Raw genomic sequence first — 18184 nt, forward strand, 5'->3', positions numbered from 1 at the left:
GAAATGGTGAGAGAGGGGAGTTTGTTGTGGAGGATGAAGATTTCACAGGGGATCAAGTATCACTGGGAGAGGAGTCCCAGTGGAAGGGAGGGTCCTGGCTTCAGGGGAGGGGAGGCAAGAGTGGAGGAGTTTGTGTAGTGGGGGGTGGAGTAGGGGATCAGAAGAGTAGGGAATGGGGTGAGGGGGAAGAATGAATGGAGAGGGGAAGGTGCTGGGATCTGAGATGAGGGATGTCACGAGGGCATAATTTTAAGGTGATTGGAGGAAGGCATAAAGGGCAGAGGTTGTGGGGCAGGTACATTAGGGACATTTAAGAGACTCTTAGATAGCCACATGCATGATAGAAAAATGGGGTCTATGTGGGAGGGAAGGGTTGGATAGATCTTAGAGCAGGATAAAATGTCAGCACAACATCGTGGGCTGAAGGGCCTGTACTGTGCTGTAATGTTCAGTGTTCTATGTAGGAGGAGGTTGCTTAGGGTAGAGGAGATGTTATGACAGGCAGTCAAAGTTTGAAGGACAATTCACAAACCAAACATTGCTACCTTCACACTGATATCTGATTATATCCCAGCTCCCAGGAATATGGCACAAGCAGCCCTGCTGTAGAATAGACCAATTCTCTGAATGAACCTACTCAGCCATTCTAAAAAGAAGTTAAAATGCATGCTGGCAGGAGTGGTTCAGTAAAGAAAATGTGGCTGGACCTGACTCCCAGGTCCTGGAGTCAGGAACCGGTTTCTGATCTGAGGTCCAACCTTTCACGAAGCAGCCAATCCCCAGATGGTAGCAAGGTCCACATTAAACTAGGCCAGGGACTGGGACTAGTGACTGGAGGGGCGGGGAACCAGGATGTCAGCGAGGGACATGTGTGGGAAGAACTGGGGGTGGGGAGTTTATTCCATGGGTGCTAGGAAGCAACATTGGGCAGGGATGGGAGTCGTGGTGAGGAACTGGGACAGAAACATGTGGGAGGTTGTGGAGGTGGGGAGTGGGGGTTAGGGGCAGTGGGCAGGGAGTGGGGATCAGATGGAATGGGCAGTGATTGTGTCAATCCAAGTCTAGGCGTTATCAGGGACAGCCAGTCAACTCATTAGACAGGTGATACTATTCTCCAAATATCCCTAAGCTAACTTTGATTAATAGAAGTATTAACAATTGTCCAGCACTATTTACCATTAGATGAAGAGAGTTTCCAAACTTCTACCAACTGTCTGAAGTGCTTCCTGCCTTCAAGGCCTGACTCTAATTTTTTGGTTGAAGAGTGAAGGGTCCCAGACCTGAAATGTTAACCGCTTCACTCTCCACAGATGCTGCCTGACCTGATTTATTTCTAATTTTTTGGCTCTGCCTCTTGATCTGAGACTCCAACCAGTGGAAATTATTTACGACCATAAGAAGTAGAAGCAGGAATAGGCCATTCAGGCCCTCATGCCTGCTCAACCTCAGCACCTCTTTCCTGAACTAACCCATACCCATATACATATCATGACATATCCAGTGACTGCAGCTCCCCTGGGTAAAGACTCAAAAGATTCAACACCCTATGGGTAATGGAATTTCTTTTCGCCTCAGACCTGAAAGGCCAGCCACTTTGTTTTGAGACTCCTGGTTCTAGCCTCCTGAGCCAGGGGCAACATTATCCCCCCGCAACCCACAAGCTGTTGGTGGAACTCAGTGGGTCAGGCAGCATCTATGTTGGAAAATGGACAGTCGATGTTTCGGGTCGAGACCCTTCATCTGGACTGAGGGACAGAAGACGGAAGGACATTTAGTCCAGATGAATAGTCTTGACCCAAAACATCGACTGTCCACTTCCCTCCACAGATGCTGCCTGACCTGCTGAGTTCCTCCAGTGTCTCGTGTGTTGCTCCAGATTACAGCATCTGCATTCTCCTGTGTCTAACATTATCCCTCTATGTACCTTGTCAATCTCAGTAAGAATTTTGAATGTTACAATAAGATCATCTCATTCTCTGAAGTCTAACGAGTGCGGGCCCAGTTTGCTTAATGCCTCCTCAGAGCACAATTATCTCCTTCCTCAGAAGCGAGACGAGTAGTGTGATGTGTAGTAAAGGTGCCTTCTGAACCCTCTTAGTATTTGAAAACTTCCATCAAATCAGCCTTTAAAATCCAGGAAATAGAGCGCTCCACCTGCAAATTTTGCTGGGGACAGGTGCAGAGTGGCGGGCCTTTCAGTGAAGCACACCTGTACTGCAATGGCGAGTGTGGACAGGAGGGGGCGCGGCGACGCGGTGACTGGGAACACTGGAGCCCGGGCACCTGCTCACTGTGAGAGTGAGCAGCGCGGAGCAAGGCGGCGATACTGGTTGAACACCCTTAGATGCCCAGCAGCCAAACCGAGATCTCGGCCGCGAAATCATGGCAGGCAAAGTGGCAGGAATCGTTTGTATTTGTCTCTGCATTGCCCTCGCTTCTGCACAGAGTGAGTGATCAGTACTTGTGTGTGTGTTTGTGTTTGTCTGCACTTGTTTTCCTGCACTCGCCTAAACTCTGAAAGAATTTGGTGAAAAGTTTAAGGAAGGGTGGACACTGTCGACGTGTCAGAAAGATGAGGAAGAACTTTTGCGAACTTTTGTGCAGGCTAAGTGTATAGAAAGCCTTGGTTTAAGAAGCATCCCAGATTTTATTTTGCTCTCAAAACTCGATATTTTCAGAGTCCTTGTTCAATTGCTAGACCACATTAAATATTTTACATAAGACACATCCGTATATCTTTCCCCACAACACAAAATGCGTTTGTGGCGTTCCCCGAGGCGGTGTACTGCTGGAGGTACGTTCTTTGAAACACAATTGTTTGTATGAGAATATTCACCAGATTAATACTGAAGGCAAAATTCCTCTGCATTTTCGTACTTTTGTCATCGCTGAAACTTCACATCTCTGCCCTGGAACTGATTGCTTGGGAACTGAGAGTGAGTTACAGGCTGGAGTCTAACTGAGGGGGGATCAGGGGTGTATGTCTAGACAAGAACAGATGCCCCGGAGGTACAGGTTGGAATCTAATGCAGGGGTTTAGGGTTGTATATAAATCCGGGAGTAAGTTACGTTAGCATCCAGTTGAGGCTTTCAGGGTGTTTATATATAGAATCACAGATACTTGGGAGAGATTCGTTGGATTTTATAGAGAGAATAAAATATACTTGGTAGTACGTAATAGACTGGAATCTAATGGAGGGGATTGGTGCGTATGTATAGAGTAACAGATATTGGGAGTAAGTTACAGGTTCAGACCTAATAGCAACAAACAAAATGCTGGAGGAACTCAGCGGGTCAGCCAGCATCTGTGGACGGAGATGAACAGTAGAACCCGAAACGTCGACTGTCCATTTCCCTCCACAGATGCTGCCTGACCCGCTGAGTTCCTCCAGCATTTTGTTTGTTGCTCCAGATTCCAGCATCTGCAGTTTCTTGTGCCTTCAGATCGAATGGAGCGGGTACAAGTCACATGGCAGAGGCTTAATTATAAAATCTGTATTAACACTGCCAGTGCCTCATTAGAGATGTTTGTTTTGGCTGTTCTCCTTCCTCTGGCTTTCTGAGGTGGAGAGAAAAAGCTATAAGTGGTGTAATTCCGTCGAGGTGTCCCCCTGGGGTCAACTTTTACCCTTTAACCAAACCAGATGATGTAGTCATCTGTCACATTGCTTTTGTGGAAGCTTCCTGTCTGCAAATTGCACTTACATCATGACTACAAAAATGTCCTTCATTGGCTGTAAAATGTTTTGGGTGTCCCGACCATATGAAAGGATCTATAGAAATGTGAGTTTTATTTCTGACCAAACCTGCAACCCAGTGACCAGCTGTGACTCACCTCCATTCTGTTCTTAAGGGTGAAGAAAGCCAGAGTGTCTGTGTTTGTCAGTCCGTGGTCGGCTGCTTTGGAAAGGGTCATTGACAAAGCAGATGCTTACTCCTGCAAGGTCCGTTCATCTCATAGTTGCGCTTAAAGATTAAGGAGAGGGTTCCCAGTGCTCCTAGACCTTTACTACAATTTCCTGGAATAAAGACTTTTGTTTGGAATGATTCAAGGAGAAGAAAATTGCAGGGAGAAATAATAAAACAATCTTCATTTATATAGCACTGGTACCACAGTGAAACCCCAAAGGGACAATTATCAGACAGAATTTGATGACAGGTCACAGGGGTACATATTAGGGCTGATGACCAGAAGCTCAGTCAAGGGAGAAGATTTTAAGGAGTAACTTAAAGGAGAGAGAGGTGGAGAGGTTTAGGGAGAGGGTCCAGGAATGGGGGAGCCAGCCAGATGAAGGCACAGACACTGGTGCGGGAGTGAAGGGCATCAGGAATGGTCAGGAGGTCAGAACTGAACCCATGTGGAGAGGTGGGAAGGTTGTTGGGGTACAACAGGTTTCTGAAATAGGGAGGGAGACAAAACTAACAGGGATGTGAAAGAAGGAATGAAAATTTTGAAACTGAGGTGCAGGTTATTGAGAGCCAGTGACACAGAGTGATGGGTGAATGCAGGTACTGTAGAAAGAGCAGCAGCCGCTTTGTGCACAGAAAGATCTAAATACAGAAATTTAATAATAGTAAAATAATTTGTTATTTTAGTGGCTGGTTGAGGGATAAATATTGGCCCCGCAAGAAGAACTGCCTTTGATCATTAAAGCCGACCTGGGAAGGGAGACAGGATCTGTTTCACATCTGAATCTTAAAGGTCTTTATTCTTTAGATGAGCTCCAAATTGTCTTTTGGAGCTTTCTGTTTGCAAGTCGTGACTGCACTTTCCAAACACCCAACCCCTCATCCTCCTTTGAAATGTTCTATAAAATCTTCCTCTCTGACTGAGCTTCTATTCACCTGCCCTAATACCTCCTTATATGAATCAGTGTCAAATTTTCTTTGCTAATCTGTACCTATGAAGACCCTCTATACACATTATTATGTCAAAAGTGCTAGATAAAGGCAAGTTGTTGAGGTTGTAGCCCTGCTTGTGGTTCCCATGGTAAATAATAAGTAGGCCATGCCACCAATAGTCCCTTTTATGAATTAACTGCTTGTTGATTCTTTAATTCATTTTATTTACTCAGGCAGCAATATGACTTCCACTAGAACTACCAGCAATGAGACCACAACATCAGAGATTACTACATCTGAGAATACAAGCACAACAATAGTCAGCAGCACACAAAGTAGTGTGGTGCCAGTATCCAATACAACGGGAACAACTGCAGTGCTGTCAACATCTAACACAACAGAAGCAACTGCAGTGCTGCCAACATCCAATGCAACACAAAAGGCCAATGCAACATCTACATCCAGTGGACCTGAAAATACAACCACAGTTGTGACGCTGTTGGGCACGAATTCCACCCAGACCACCACAGTCAACCAGTCCAACACCATAAAGCCCACTGGATCTCCCACTGAAAACATGACAGAAGTGAAAGACACAGGTCAGCAACTCATCTCTTCCCACACTCTAGTTAAAATACTTGACTTTGAATAGTCAACTTACAGCAGGCATGGAGAAAAGAATGGAAAGCAGGACAGAAAGAAAGTAATTTTCTAGCCTCTTTCCAAGGTGGTACTTTGAAGTGTAGCCACTGTTGTGATGCCGGGAAGTGCAGCAGCAAATTCTCCATGCAGCTGCAAATAGGCAATTAACAGCAGCCTTTCCAATGAGCCCCAAATCCCAAGGTTGCATCAAGTTTGTTTATTTACATTATTATAATATTCTATATCAGGTCTGCTTAATATTACTTGAGAAACCATTGAAGGATTTAATATAGTTCAAAGCCTAATTGGGTCTTCTTATAGAGCCTGACATCTCAGCCAATCAAACAAAGGCCTCTATGTTCAAATCCACTGTCCACATTCAACTGTCTCAAACCATTAAACTCCCATTCACAAAAACCAGAACCAATCATACTCTTAGAAATAAAAATTCAGTACTCTGTGACAGACTAATGGTTGTTTCCCTCCAGAAGTACCTGAAACATTATTTCATTTAATAAATATAAACCCCATCATTTCCACAATTGTGCTCAAAATTAATTTAACCACAGATTGTTCCATCTTTCCAAACTCCCAGTAATTTCCTGGTGCACATATCTCCCTCTCCCGGGCCACAGAGCTGTCTGTTCTCTGGTCTTTGACCTTGTGCCCTTGTATCTGCAACACTGAAGGTCACGTCCCTGAAGGTTTGCAGTGTCACACACGCACATGGAGGTGTAGCAACCAAAGTTTCTGCAACCTGCCGGGGGGCGAGGGGGGGGGGGGGGGTCAACCTCTGGGAGGATCAGACACCACTCAGGAGTTCAGTTCACAAAGAGATGTGATTTTGTCATGAGTTTCACCCTCTCAGGATGTCCTAAAGCACTTCATAGCCCATGAAGTACTTTGGGAGTGCAGTCTCTGCTGTAATGTATGGAGTATTGCAGACAATTTGTGCACATTAAGCTCCCACAAACTGCAGTATGGTAATGACCAGGTATTCTGTTCTTAGTGATGTTGATTGGGGGATAAATTCATTATATTTCTTTATGATGCAGAAGGTTGCCATTTGGCCCACTGAATGCCTGCCGGCTGAGAGAGAAGTTCCATCAGTCCCATTCCCATTTATTTCCCAGGAACCTATTCTCTCTCACTTCTCCCCAATTCTTCCACCAACCATCTGTGCCAAGGGTAATTTACAGCAACCAATTAACCTATCAACCAGCACATCTTTGGGGGCTGTGAGAGGAAACCAGAGCACACAATGGGGGAGCCCACCCGGCCACAGGGAGAAGGTGCAAACTGCTCGCAGACGGCACCCGAGGTCAGGATTGAAACTGGGTTTCTGGAGCTGTGAGGCATCAGTACTTCCCACTGCACTACCGTGCTGCCCAAGATCCTGGGGAGAGTCCCCGCGCTCTTCTTTGAACAAAAAGAACGGAAGACGCAGCTGCTGGAAAAGCCAAATGTTCCCTCAAGCCTGTTCTGCCATTCCATTAAGATCATGGCTGCTCTGACCTTATGCAGATCACTGACCTAGCTGATCCTCATAACTCCTGATTTTCCTAAAGACCAAAAATCTGCCTATCTCAGTCTTAAATATTGAGTCACAAAGAGATTCTGCAGATGCTGGAATAACCTTAGTCCTGATGAAGGGTCTCGACCTGAACTGTCGACTGTCTATTTCCCTCCATGGATGCTGCCTGACCTGCTGAGTTCCTCCAGCATTGTGCGTGTGTTGCTTAAATATCGAGTCATGGCAATAGAGTTGTACAGCACTGAAACAGGACCTTCAGCCCACCATGTCTATGCCAACCATCATGCCTGTCTATACTAAACCCACTTGCCTGCATTAATTCCCTACTCCTCCATGCCCTGCCCTGTTCCTGCCTCCAGCACCTCCTCTGGCAGCTCATTCTAGATATCAACTGCTCTTTGTGTGAAATGTTTACCTCTCAGATCCCCTTTAAACTTTCTTCCTCTCACCTTAATCCTATGCCCTCCAGTTTTAGACACCCCTGCCGTGGGAAACAGACACTAGCTAACTGCCCTACATATGTCTCTTATAAGTTTAAATATCTCTATCATGTCACCTCTCAGACTCATTCGCTCCAGGGAAAACAGACCCAGCCTATCCAATCTCTCCCAACATCCCAAGATAAGATTTCTTTATTAGTCACATGTACACTGAAACACACAGTGAAATACATTTTTTTGCATAGAGTGTTCTGGGGGCAGCCCGCAAGTGTCACCACGTTTCCGGCACCAACATAGCATGCCCACAACTTCCTAACCCCTACGTCTTTGGAATGTGGGAGGAAACTGGAGCACCTGGAGGAAACCCACGCAGACACGGGGAGAACGTACAAACTCCTTACAGACAGTGGCCAGATTTGAAGCTGGGTCGCTGGCGCTGTAAAGCGTTATGCTAACCACTACACTACTGTGCCTGCCCTCCAATCCAGGCAACATCCCCATGAATCATTTCTGCACCCTCTCTAGCTTAATCATATCCTTGTACCTGATGATTCAGCACCTACGACTGTCTGGGGTGAAGAATTCAAAAGGTCCATTAACCTCTAAGATAGAAGATTCCTCATCATCTCTGTCCAAGGGTCAATAAAGCAGCAGGAATGGAAAAAAATCTGATTGTGAATATCATTATAAAGCCAGATCCAAGCCCTTCACCCTAACTGATCCATGCTGGTGTTCTGCCTGACAAAGGCCTCCCCCTACCTGTCTCCATCTCTCCCCATCACCAGCTCCCTTATTCCACTCTCCATCTTGTGTTTATCCAGCTTCCCCTTAAATCCACTCCCGATGTTTGTCTCAACTGCTCTGTGTGGGAATATGTTGCACATTCTCCTCACACTCTGGGGAAAGAAGTTTCTGCTGAATTCCCCATGGAATTATTAGTGATCAGCTAATGTCTTCCAGTTTGTGGAAATGCAGTGTCCATCAACAGACATCTTACCATCAAACGATTCATAGCTTTTCCCTTTCCAGATGTGGGTGCTACCCCTTCAAGAAAAGTGTAAGGTTATTTGTGGTCTGAGAATATTATCAGATCCTGCTTGAGACGACAGCCTGTTCCGCACTGGATGCATTGCCTCCAAGGAAAAATGTCAGCTGTGACGGAGGTGGCAGGGAAATAGCCGCCACTTACAGGAAGTGAGAGGCAACATTTTTTTTTCAATTCCATTTTAATTTCTCACTTTGCAAAGACAGTTTCGTACTTGTGACAGGCTCCTCCAAATGACGTTGTAGTTAACAAATGGCCTTCTAATCTGGGTGGGTCTGGATTAAAGATTAACTCCCAGCTCAGGCATCTGACTCTGAAGCCAGCCCTGAAGTACTCGACTGCTTCAACAGCTCCGTTCAGCCATCCATGTGATGCTCACTGACCCAAACTGGCTCCTGTGCCAGCAATGCCTTGATTTTAAAATTCTTATACCCATTTGTAAACCTCTCCATTTTCTTGCCTCTCCCTCTCTCTGCTGTTTCCCCCAGCACTCCAGCCTTCTGAGCTTTCTGCACTCCTCCAACCAACCAATTTCTCATTCCCATCTTTCATCTATGGGTGGCCATACCTTCAGCTGGAATGTCCTCCCTGAACCTCTCTGCCTCTCTTCCTTCCTTCAAATGACTCCTTAAATGTCTGCTTTTGATTAATTGCGCCAAACCGTTTCTTGTGGCTTGATGTCAATTTTTGCTTTACCATGAAGCTCTTTGGGATATTTGACGATGCTCTACAAATGTAGTTAGTTATGATATCTTACCAGGCAGGATGAAGTTGGTGGCTGTATAGAATATCCTGGATTTTTAATTTACCAGTTCTCATGCATGGTTATAACTGAAAGTGCAGGATTATGATCTGTGAATCATATTCATGTCTTCTACTTACAGCTTCAGTTCCGACCTTTGCTGGAACAGCAGCAGGTGAGTTGAGTAAATTTATATATTTGTTTTGCCAATCACTATTCTTTGCTCGTGGCATCTGCGTTTCTTCATCTTATCCAGCCCCTCCCTCTTGTACCCCAAACTCAAAAATGCCTTCACTTGTGTGAAGAACTTCAATGAATCTCCCTCTACCTCATGAGAGGACTGCCTGTCCCAAAGCTCCACCATTCCCTGTAGAAAGGGCCAGCTCCTGACATCAAACAAGACTTGTACAACTTCAAGCAATTGCTTATCTGTCCTTTGGCTGCTGGAAGTCTGAATAAACAGGGAATGCTGGAAACATTCAATATCCATGGAGAGAATGACAGAGTTGTCCGTTGGATGTCAGGTCCTCAGTGGATGTATTAATCCTGTTTCTCTCTCTGCAGATTCTGCCTGACCTGCTAAGTATTTCTGGCACTCTCTGTTTTTATTTTAAAATATCTCCCTTGGAATAACTGTATACACAAACATAACCTTAACCATCATTATGTTATAAATCTCAATCAGATCTGTCCCCAAACTGTAGAATCCTGATGCTTTTAACTTAGCCACATAACTAAATTTAGAGATCTCATCTGCCTGATTCCTAAATCCTCACTGTGTAAGGAGACCAGAACTGGACCCAATATTCCAAGTGCAGGTCGAGCAAGATTTTGTCAAGGACAAAAGATAATGGATTTCCCACCAATCAATCATCAAGGTTACTACTGATGATCAAAGATCCCCACCATCCGAGGCATGCAATCTTCTCACAGCTAACATCAGGCAGGAGGTACAAAAGCCTGAAGTCCCACAACACCAGGTTCAAGAACAGCTACTTCCCTTCCACCATTCGGTTCTTGAACCAACCTGCACAACCCTAATCACTTCCTCAGTATAGCAACATCTTGGTCACTTTGACCACTCTACACTACAATGGACTTTTTTTTGTTCTAATTGTGTTCTTATTTTTATAATTTTTTGTATAACTTATGTATAATTTATGTTTTTCTTGTGAAAGTTGTGCTTCTGATGCCATGTGCTGCAAGTAAGTTCCTCATTGCACCTGTGCATACATGTACTTGTGCAGATGACAATAAACTCAACTTTGAGACTTTACTAGCATTTCTCTGAAGCTTGTATAAATGCTAAGCTCTTGTCATATGCAATACTGCACCTTTTAGAAACTAAATATAATTTGCCTGTCCTGGAACTGATTCCCACTCGGTTTTATATATAATGTGTACATTAACATTAGTGTATATTCCAGCATGTATTGTAGGGGATTGTGTGCTATGTAAGTTTGCATGTATCATAGGGGTCGACATGCATTGCATGTACCTATGTGTACTGTAGGGGACTGTCTGTACTATTTGTACTTGCATGTATGCTATAGATATGCAAATACCACATGTCCATGTGCACTGTAAGGAGTTGCATTACCTTAGATGATGCCTGTACTGTGTGCAACTGCATGTAGTCTTTGGGTATATGCTTGTGTGCATTGTAGATGTCTGTAGAATGTGTGGAGATGTTTACACTGCATGTCTTTTGCAGTGTAGTCTGCATCTGAAAGGAAGTCCGTCAACCTGAAACATTAACTCTGTTTCTCTCTTCACAAGTGTTGCCTGACCTGTTTAGTATTTCCAGTATTCTCTGTTGTATTATAGTCAGTGGGCACTGATTATGCCCATATTACTGAATGCACCCTCTGTATGTACTGGGGGCCTGTGTAAACTGCAACTGTCTACATGCATTATATGGCTCCATGTATACTGTATTACAGCTGTGTAATATTTTCTTTCTCTATTTCAGCTTTCACTCCAAAAAAGCACCGACTGGACTCTGGACTGATTATTCTTATTGTAATCCTGGTGTTAATTTTAATTGTTGGGGTGCTCATCACCGCGGTGAAATATTCGCAGCAAGGGAAGCCCGAATTTAAGCGGCTCCAGGAAGTGCCAATGGTACGTAGATTACATCTGGCTGGGACCAGAAGTTGTTCTCCATGTATTTCTGAGCCTATATCTATGTCTGTAAGTTTCTGTATGTAATGTGTATGTTAACTGTATTCTGTCTGGCTCTGTGTACCTCGTGTATTCATGTGTGTCAGAAGCCTGTAGCTATTATATGTATCTCTACTTTTGGCATGTGTCCATGGGCTGAATCTTCTTTCCTGCCTGCACTGTATGTATATGTCTATGCATTATGTGTGCATGTATGCATACTGGATGTGTGTTCATGTACTGTAGGCACATGGCACCTTCAGTGGCAACCGAATCATGTGAGCTAGTAAGTTAAAAATCCATCATGTTCCATACAGCCGCTACCCTCGTGCTGCTTGACGGGACTTGGAAATCCTGTTACACCCCATCCATAGATTTATTTTTTCTGCTTTCATTTTTAGAACATGAAAAGTTCAGGTTGTGAAACCAAAGTGGGCATCGTGGCACTCCTGAGGAAAGTGGCTCACAGTGAACAGTGAACCCTTCCCTCACCTGCTTCACACAGAGGTCACACCCTGTGATTTTGGCTTAGAGCCTGGAGAATTGAGGTCTCTCTGGTGCCAAAGTGTGATCACTCCCTTTTTTCCTTGACTGTGTTTATTGAACCACCTGACTCGGCATTGTACTGATTGAACAGCTGGCTCCCAGCATCACTGCAAGGGACCGACAGCCAATGTAAGAAATACAGTGAAGTGCTGAGACCTGAACTTGCCAGGGAAGGTCACTCCGCGTAGCTCAGCAGTGGCTGATGGTTCATCTCAGTCAGAAGTTTGCTCAAATCTCACTCCAGAGACTTGAGGCTGGGTTGACCCTCCAGTGAAATGTTGCAGGAATGTAGCATTATCAGATGCACCATCTTTCTGATGGGGTATCTGTCTGATGTCTAACTCAGATACTAAAAATGCCACAACATTGAAAAGTTAGAGGTTGGATTATATCATTGATTTCTACTACTGGTCTCACTCACAGGTGGGAATATTTTCTCCACATCTAGTGGTGGTGTTCCTGTCATCATAAGGTTGGGGCAGGGTTAACGGACCACCTGAAATTCATTTGTGTTTGTCAGTCTTCACAGCCACTGTCTTGTAGATGTCACCAATGACCCATTAGCTCAGTTGCACCCACTGTCCTAATAACTTAAATACTGGTTCAATGCAATGTAGTCACAATATAAAATACTACAGTTCTAACTGATCAATGGCCAACATTTTAATGCTTTTCCTTTGACTTATTCCACATCCAAGAGGAAGCCTGATGGTATAGACTACGACTTCCAGTACCATGCACAATTACTCAACAGGCAGCCCCATTTTGGTCCAATAATGTCAATTCCCTATGTGAATATACTTACACAGGTCCTGTCCTCTCATATAGGGTTCCATAACATTTTACAGCAGGCAAACAAGGTTATCTGGCTACTTTTCTGCTCCTTAATTGCATCTTACCATTCCCTTATTCAACTCCCCATCACCTCATTCTTCTATTCCTTTCTCCCACGTGTTTATCTTTTTTTTCCCCCCTTTAAATGCCTCTTTTTTTTTACTTTGGACCAATCTCCATGAGGGTGAGTTCCACATTCTCACTGATCACTTGAGGGACAAAATATTTGCTGCAATTGTTAGTAACTGTCTGGGACTTATGCCCCATGTTTTTAGTCAAGCTTCTTGGCTAAAGAATTCCTGTTTCATCCAGTTGCAACCCTCATACTTCTGGTCTCTAACCTTTGCTGCATTGAGCCATTCTCCTAACTTCTCCTAAGGTCCAGATGTCTTGATAAACACTTTATCCCCACTGTTGAAATTGGGCGTTCTTAGCTCAGTTCTAGCTCTGAACTATGGCAGACTTTCAGGCTCAGCATGGAGTTCAACATAAAATGATTCTACTTCTCCCATTCTTCTAGACCAACCCTTCCCAGACCCTTCACCCTCCTCTCTCATCCAGCACTTCTGCCCCTTTTGTCACAATTTCTCCTACCTTCCACCCTACAACAGATCTTACCTTAGTTCCTTCCACTTCTCTCCTTTCCCTGCCTTCTTCACTTCCTCTGACCCTGTTTATTTTTAATAGTATCCAGTTCTGATGAAGGGGTTCTGATGTAATATATTTGAGCTTCAATTAAAGGTTATCGACCCGAAACATTAACCTTGTTTCTCTCTCCACAGATGCTGCCTGATCTGCTGAGTATTTCCAGAAACCTCAGCTTTATTTCAGGTTTCCAGTGTGTTGCTCTTCCTTTTTATCTCAGTCTTTCTTGCCATTTTAGGAAGCCAAGACGGGCACACCCAACATCCCCTGCTGGAATTTCCTGCTAGTCTTCAATGATGGCATCCTGCCCTGCGTAACTTGGCCCCTTCACTGGGCTCCTCAGCGACAACTGAGAGGAAATATCCCATTTCTCCCCTGTTCATGGTAGGAGGGGAGGGCAATGGCTGGGTGAAATGAAATACTTACACTCTTTTCTATTTTGGTCTTTCAGAACAGCTTGAATGAAGAAGTGCCTTTCGCTCAGTATCCACCCAAATAATCCTGAAACCTGCCTTGGCTGCCTGAGAATGTTCTGGAAATGATACAATGCTCAACTGGCACTTACTTACTCACTATCTCTTTCACCTCTTGCTCTCTCGCTCATTCTCTTCCCACTTGTACCATTATTGCTCAGTAACCATTTAGCATGGAGAGCTAACCCCATCTAACCTAACTGCTGTCATGAAGCTTGCTCCCCTGCTTTAGTTTTTGGCACTCTACAATGGAAATGATAACACATGGCTAATTTTGAATGCAAGGACACCACAACTGTGTGACTTTAACACTATTTTTCCCCAATCTTTGATGCTGCAAAAGGAATTTGTCTCCTGAGCCTTAATAGGTTAAAGTTTGAAACAAAACATTTTCTCTTTGAACAGACTGTATACTTTTTTTTAAATGGAATTTCAATCACTGTGGCAGTTCACTTGCTTTTGTGACTGTCCCGATAATATATTGATGATTCAGACAAGGATTTGAAATAAGACATGGAATTCCTTCTCCAGCCCCCCAGTAAGTGTTGCCAAAGGGTGCTTAACAGGGGGAGGGGTGTTGTTTGGTCATCTTGAAGGAAAGATAATACTGTTTTCAACAGCAAAACGTTAATGTTAAATTGCCACAAATTTCGGTGAGGTTGATGGCCCAGTCACTCCACAGCAATTGTGGGGAAAAGGGCGGGGCCAAAGTAAAGGTCACTCTCTCTGGCAATTGGCTGCAGGCTTTTCCGTCTGACTCCACAACAACAAAGCAAAATTTGCCAGATGATGCACAGGAGCATTACCAGACCAAATTGAGACAGAAAGGGAGACATGTGAGAGAGTTTAGACAAAAGGAATAGATTTCCAATATTCTTCTTAAGGAGGGGATGGAGGGCAAGGAATGTTTAGGGAGGGGATTCTGGAGCCTGTGGCCCAGGTAGTGGAAAGCATAGCTGCCAATGGTGATTTAATTAAGTTCAAGGATGATCAAGAGGCCAGACCAGAATCAGAAGAGAACAAAGATCTCAGGAGTTATGGAGATAGTGAGGGATGAGAACATGGAGAGATTTGAAATCAGGAAGAATTTTGTAATCATGGTGTTTTGCAGATTGAGAGTCGGTGAGATAGAGGTTGAAAGATGAATGGGAGCTGGTGTGTATTAGCATACCAGGAGCAGAGTGTTAGATGAGCTCAAGATTAAGGGTGGTGAAACATGTGAGAGTGACCAGGAATACATTAGATTAGAAACGGGCAGGAAATTTATATGTTCACCACCGAATGGCCCAGAATTGCCCCCAGTATCTATACTCACAGCAGACTCCCCATTCCCCTATCCAATCTCCAAACCCTGCACATCATTAACCTTTGGTGTTGTAGTGGCCAATACGTAGGATTTCAGATCTGGTCAGGATATACTGTGCCACCTCCATGAGATCTCCCCAAGGTGATTACCCTGATGCTGGCAGAGATTCAGTACAGAGCATGCTCATCCCTGACTTTGAAGGTGATGGGTTTAAATCCCATTCTGGATACAGACTTCTACACTAGTGCAGTACCTGGACAGCACTGCACTGCTGGGGATGCGGTTTTTCAGATGAGACATTAAACCAATATTCTGCTTGCCCTCTTGGGCAGAAGCTATTGGAGAAGATCAGGGGAGTTCTTCTTGGTACCCTGGCCTATATTTATCCCTCAATCAATATCATCAAAACATATTTGCCTAGAAATTCATCCCTGGTTTGTAGTGTTAAACGTAGTAGAAACTGCATGTTCTGTTCTGCTCCTGAAATTTAGTTAATGGATGGGATAATAGTGTAACTATTGGTGCTGCTGCCTCATGGCTCCAGCAGGTTGGGTTTGATCCTGACTTGTGGTCAGATCCTGTCTGTGTGGGTTTGCACATTCTCTCTGCAACTGCTTGGGATTCCCCGTTGACACTTTGATTTCCATCCATATCCCATAGATGTGCTGGTTCATAGGGTAACTAGCTACTGTAAATTCCCACTGGTGTCAGTGGGTGTTGGGAGAATTAGGGTGGAGCTGATGGGCACATGAGGGAGAATAAGATAGCTTTAGTAGTCACATGTACATTGACACACACAGTGAAATGTATCTTTTTGTGTAGTGTTCTGGGGGCAGAAATGCAAGCGTTGCCACGCTTCCGGCACCAACATAGCATGCCCACAACTTCCTAACTCGTACGTCTTTGGAATGTGGGAGGAAACTGGAGCAGCCGGAGGAAACCAATGCAGACATGGGGAGAACGTACAAACAATAGGTTACAGGGAAATAAGTGGGGGGAATGAGATTGATGGGATTGTTCTGACAGCTGGCATAGACTCAATGGGTTGAATGGCCTCCTTCCAAGTCATAGAAAGTACGAGAAATACCGCAAAGCATATTTAGTGCCACTGATGGGGGATGATTTCTAGGCAATTATCTGCTCCTAACCATGTTACTGAAATTGGGGATTTGCTGTATACAAATAGGTTGCTACATTTTCACCACCACAGTGAGCACATTTCCACAGGAGGCAGTAAAGAACTGTGGGGCATCCTGTGGGAGTTGTAAAATGTTCCCTAGAAATGCTGGTTTAATAACAGGACAAGCAGACAAACTGGGCCAGAGGTGGGACACCAGTATCGAGAATCACTCTCACTTTTATAAGTTGGCAGGAGGTGGTGATTATCTGAAATACCCTGAGTTGCAAATTTAAGTCCTGATTAACCCTGGGTTATGAGGGACAATTCTTCTCTCTCTGCCTTGGAAGAAGTTTCTTGATTCTAATTACAAATCTGACAAGTATAAATCATCAATAAATATTGCCTTAATTTCAATTGTGTGCTGTACTGGCCTTTTTAACAAGCACTTGCCTTGGAAAAAGTGCAAGGAAGGTTCACTTGACTGATTTCTGGGATGGATCCTACAAGGAGAGATTGAGTAGACTAAACCCATTTGGAGAAGTTTCCTCCAGTGAAGTACCAGGACCATCAAACCTGTTGTCTTCAGTCCCTGCTGCAATCTCTCTTCCTTCGTGAGTGACTGCACCCTTCTCTCATGCCGACTGACTGAAGCTTTGGCTCCGTACTTCATGTGGAGCTGAGTTTCAGAACTCAGGTCCTTGGTTCAGTGAGACTGCCTATTTCCACTCTGTTATGTTGTCCAACTCAGCCCTTGCCTCAGTGCATCTCCCGATGTCCTTGTGTTGCATATCCCTACAAGAATGTGACGATGAAAGGCTCTCCTCTCCTCAGGCTGGAGATTCTGGAGTTGGGGATACAGTCACAGGCTGGTGCTCGGATATTCTGGGAAGAGATGAGAAGGAACTCTGCCGGGGGCTGTAAATCTTTGAAGGAATACGAGTTCTTAGTTATTGAGTGCATACAGGGCAGAGACTGACAGACTTCTGGGGCGTAAGGCAACACAGGGATCTCTGGATTTGTGGGAGAGTGGGGTAGAGGCACAGAACCAATTATGGCATTGAATGGTAGGGCAGGCTCAAGGGGCGGAACAACCTTGTACTCTGGTTGACTCCAAGACCTTGTTATTTGGAAAAATGTATTTCCTGTTACTTTTGATCTTAGCTGTGCTGACCCCATCTTACCCAGTGCTGACTCCACCTCTTCATCTAATGCTGTTCCTTCCAATATCTTACCTTACCATGCCCACCTCACCTAGTGCCACCTCACCATTTCATCCCACGCCCACCTCACCTAGTGCCACCTCACCATTTCATCCCATGCCCACCTCACCTAGTGCCACCTCACCATTTCATCCCACGCCCACCTCACCTGATCTCAACACACCTCTTCACCCCATCGTCAAACGGCAAAATGGATTTAAAGAGTTAAGATGCATTTTGTGGGGAAAATAAAGGAAGGATTGTTCCTCCAGGCCTCACAAGGAAGCCGAGGGCCCCCCTTGCCCTCATGTCCCGTGTCCACCTCCCCAACAACCCAGAACCTGGCTGCTGCCCTGCACCCATATTGCCTTGCCCAATGGAGACAATTTAGAGTATTTGACCTGACTTCCCTTGTCCAGGAGCACCAAGAGTACTTGCAGCAGCCTCCGCTGCTATCCAGGACCAGATTTAGAATCTGTTGTTTTACTGTCCCATTGAGAAATAGCCCCACTTTATTTTACCAAGATCAAAGAACAATACCTGACAGCTGGCAATCACTCTTGATTCTGAAACTCAAAAGTTTGCCTCCTTTCCTCAGAAGCTGGTTCCTCTCTAACATTAAATGATCAAAATTGTTTTTGGAATACAAGACA

The 18184-nt window shown here is 44.7% G+C and overlaps 1 protein-coding gene across 1 annotated transcript; it reads left to right on the forward strand.

Annotated features, from left to right (window-relative positions):
- The first annotated feature begins 2286 nt into the window (after positions 1-2286).
- LOC127582530 (uncharacterized) lies at positions 2287-16746 on the forward strand. Its single transcript, XM_052037866.1, has 5 exons — positions 2287-2446; positions 5076-5441; positions 9388-9420; positions 11218-11369; positions 13885-16746. Exons 1-5 carry the CDS (start codon positions 2383-2385, stop codon positions 13930-13932), a joined length of 663 nt encoding a protein of 220 aa, XP_051893826.1. The 5' UTR covers positions 2287-2382; the 3' UTR covers positions 13933-16746.
- The last annotated feature ends 1438 nt before the right edge of the window (positions 16747-18184 follow it).

Source organism: Pristis pectinata, chromosome 24 (assembly GCF_009764475.1).
Source record: "Pristis pectinata isolate sPriPec2 chromosome 24, sPriPec2.1.pri, whole genome shotgun sequence".
Classification (NCBI taxonomy): domain Eukaryota; kingdom Metazoa; phylum Chordata; class Chondrichthyes; order Rhinopristiformes; family Pristidae; genus Pristis; species Pristis pectinata.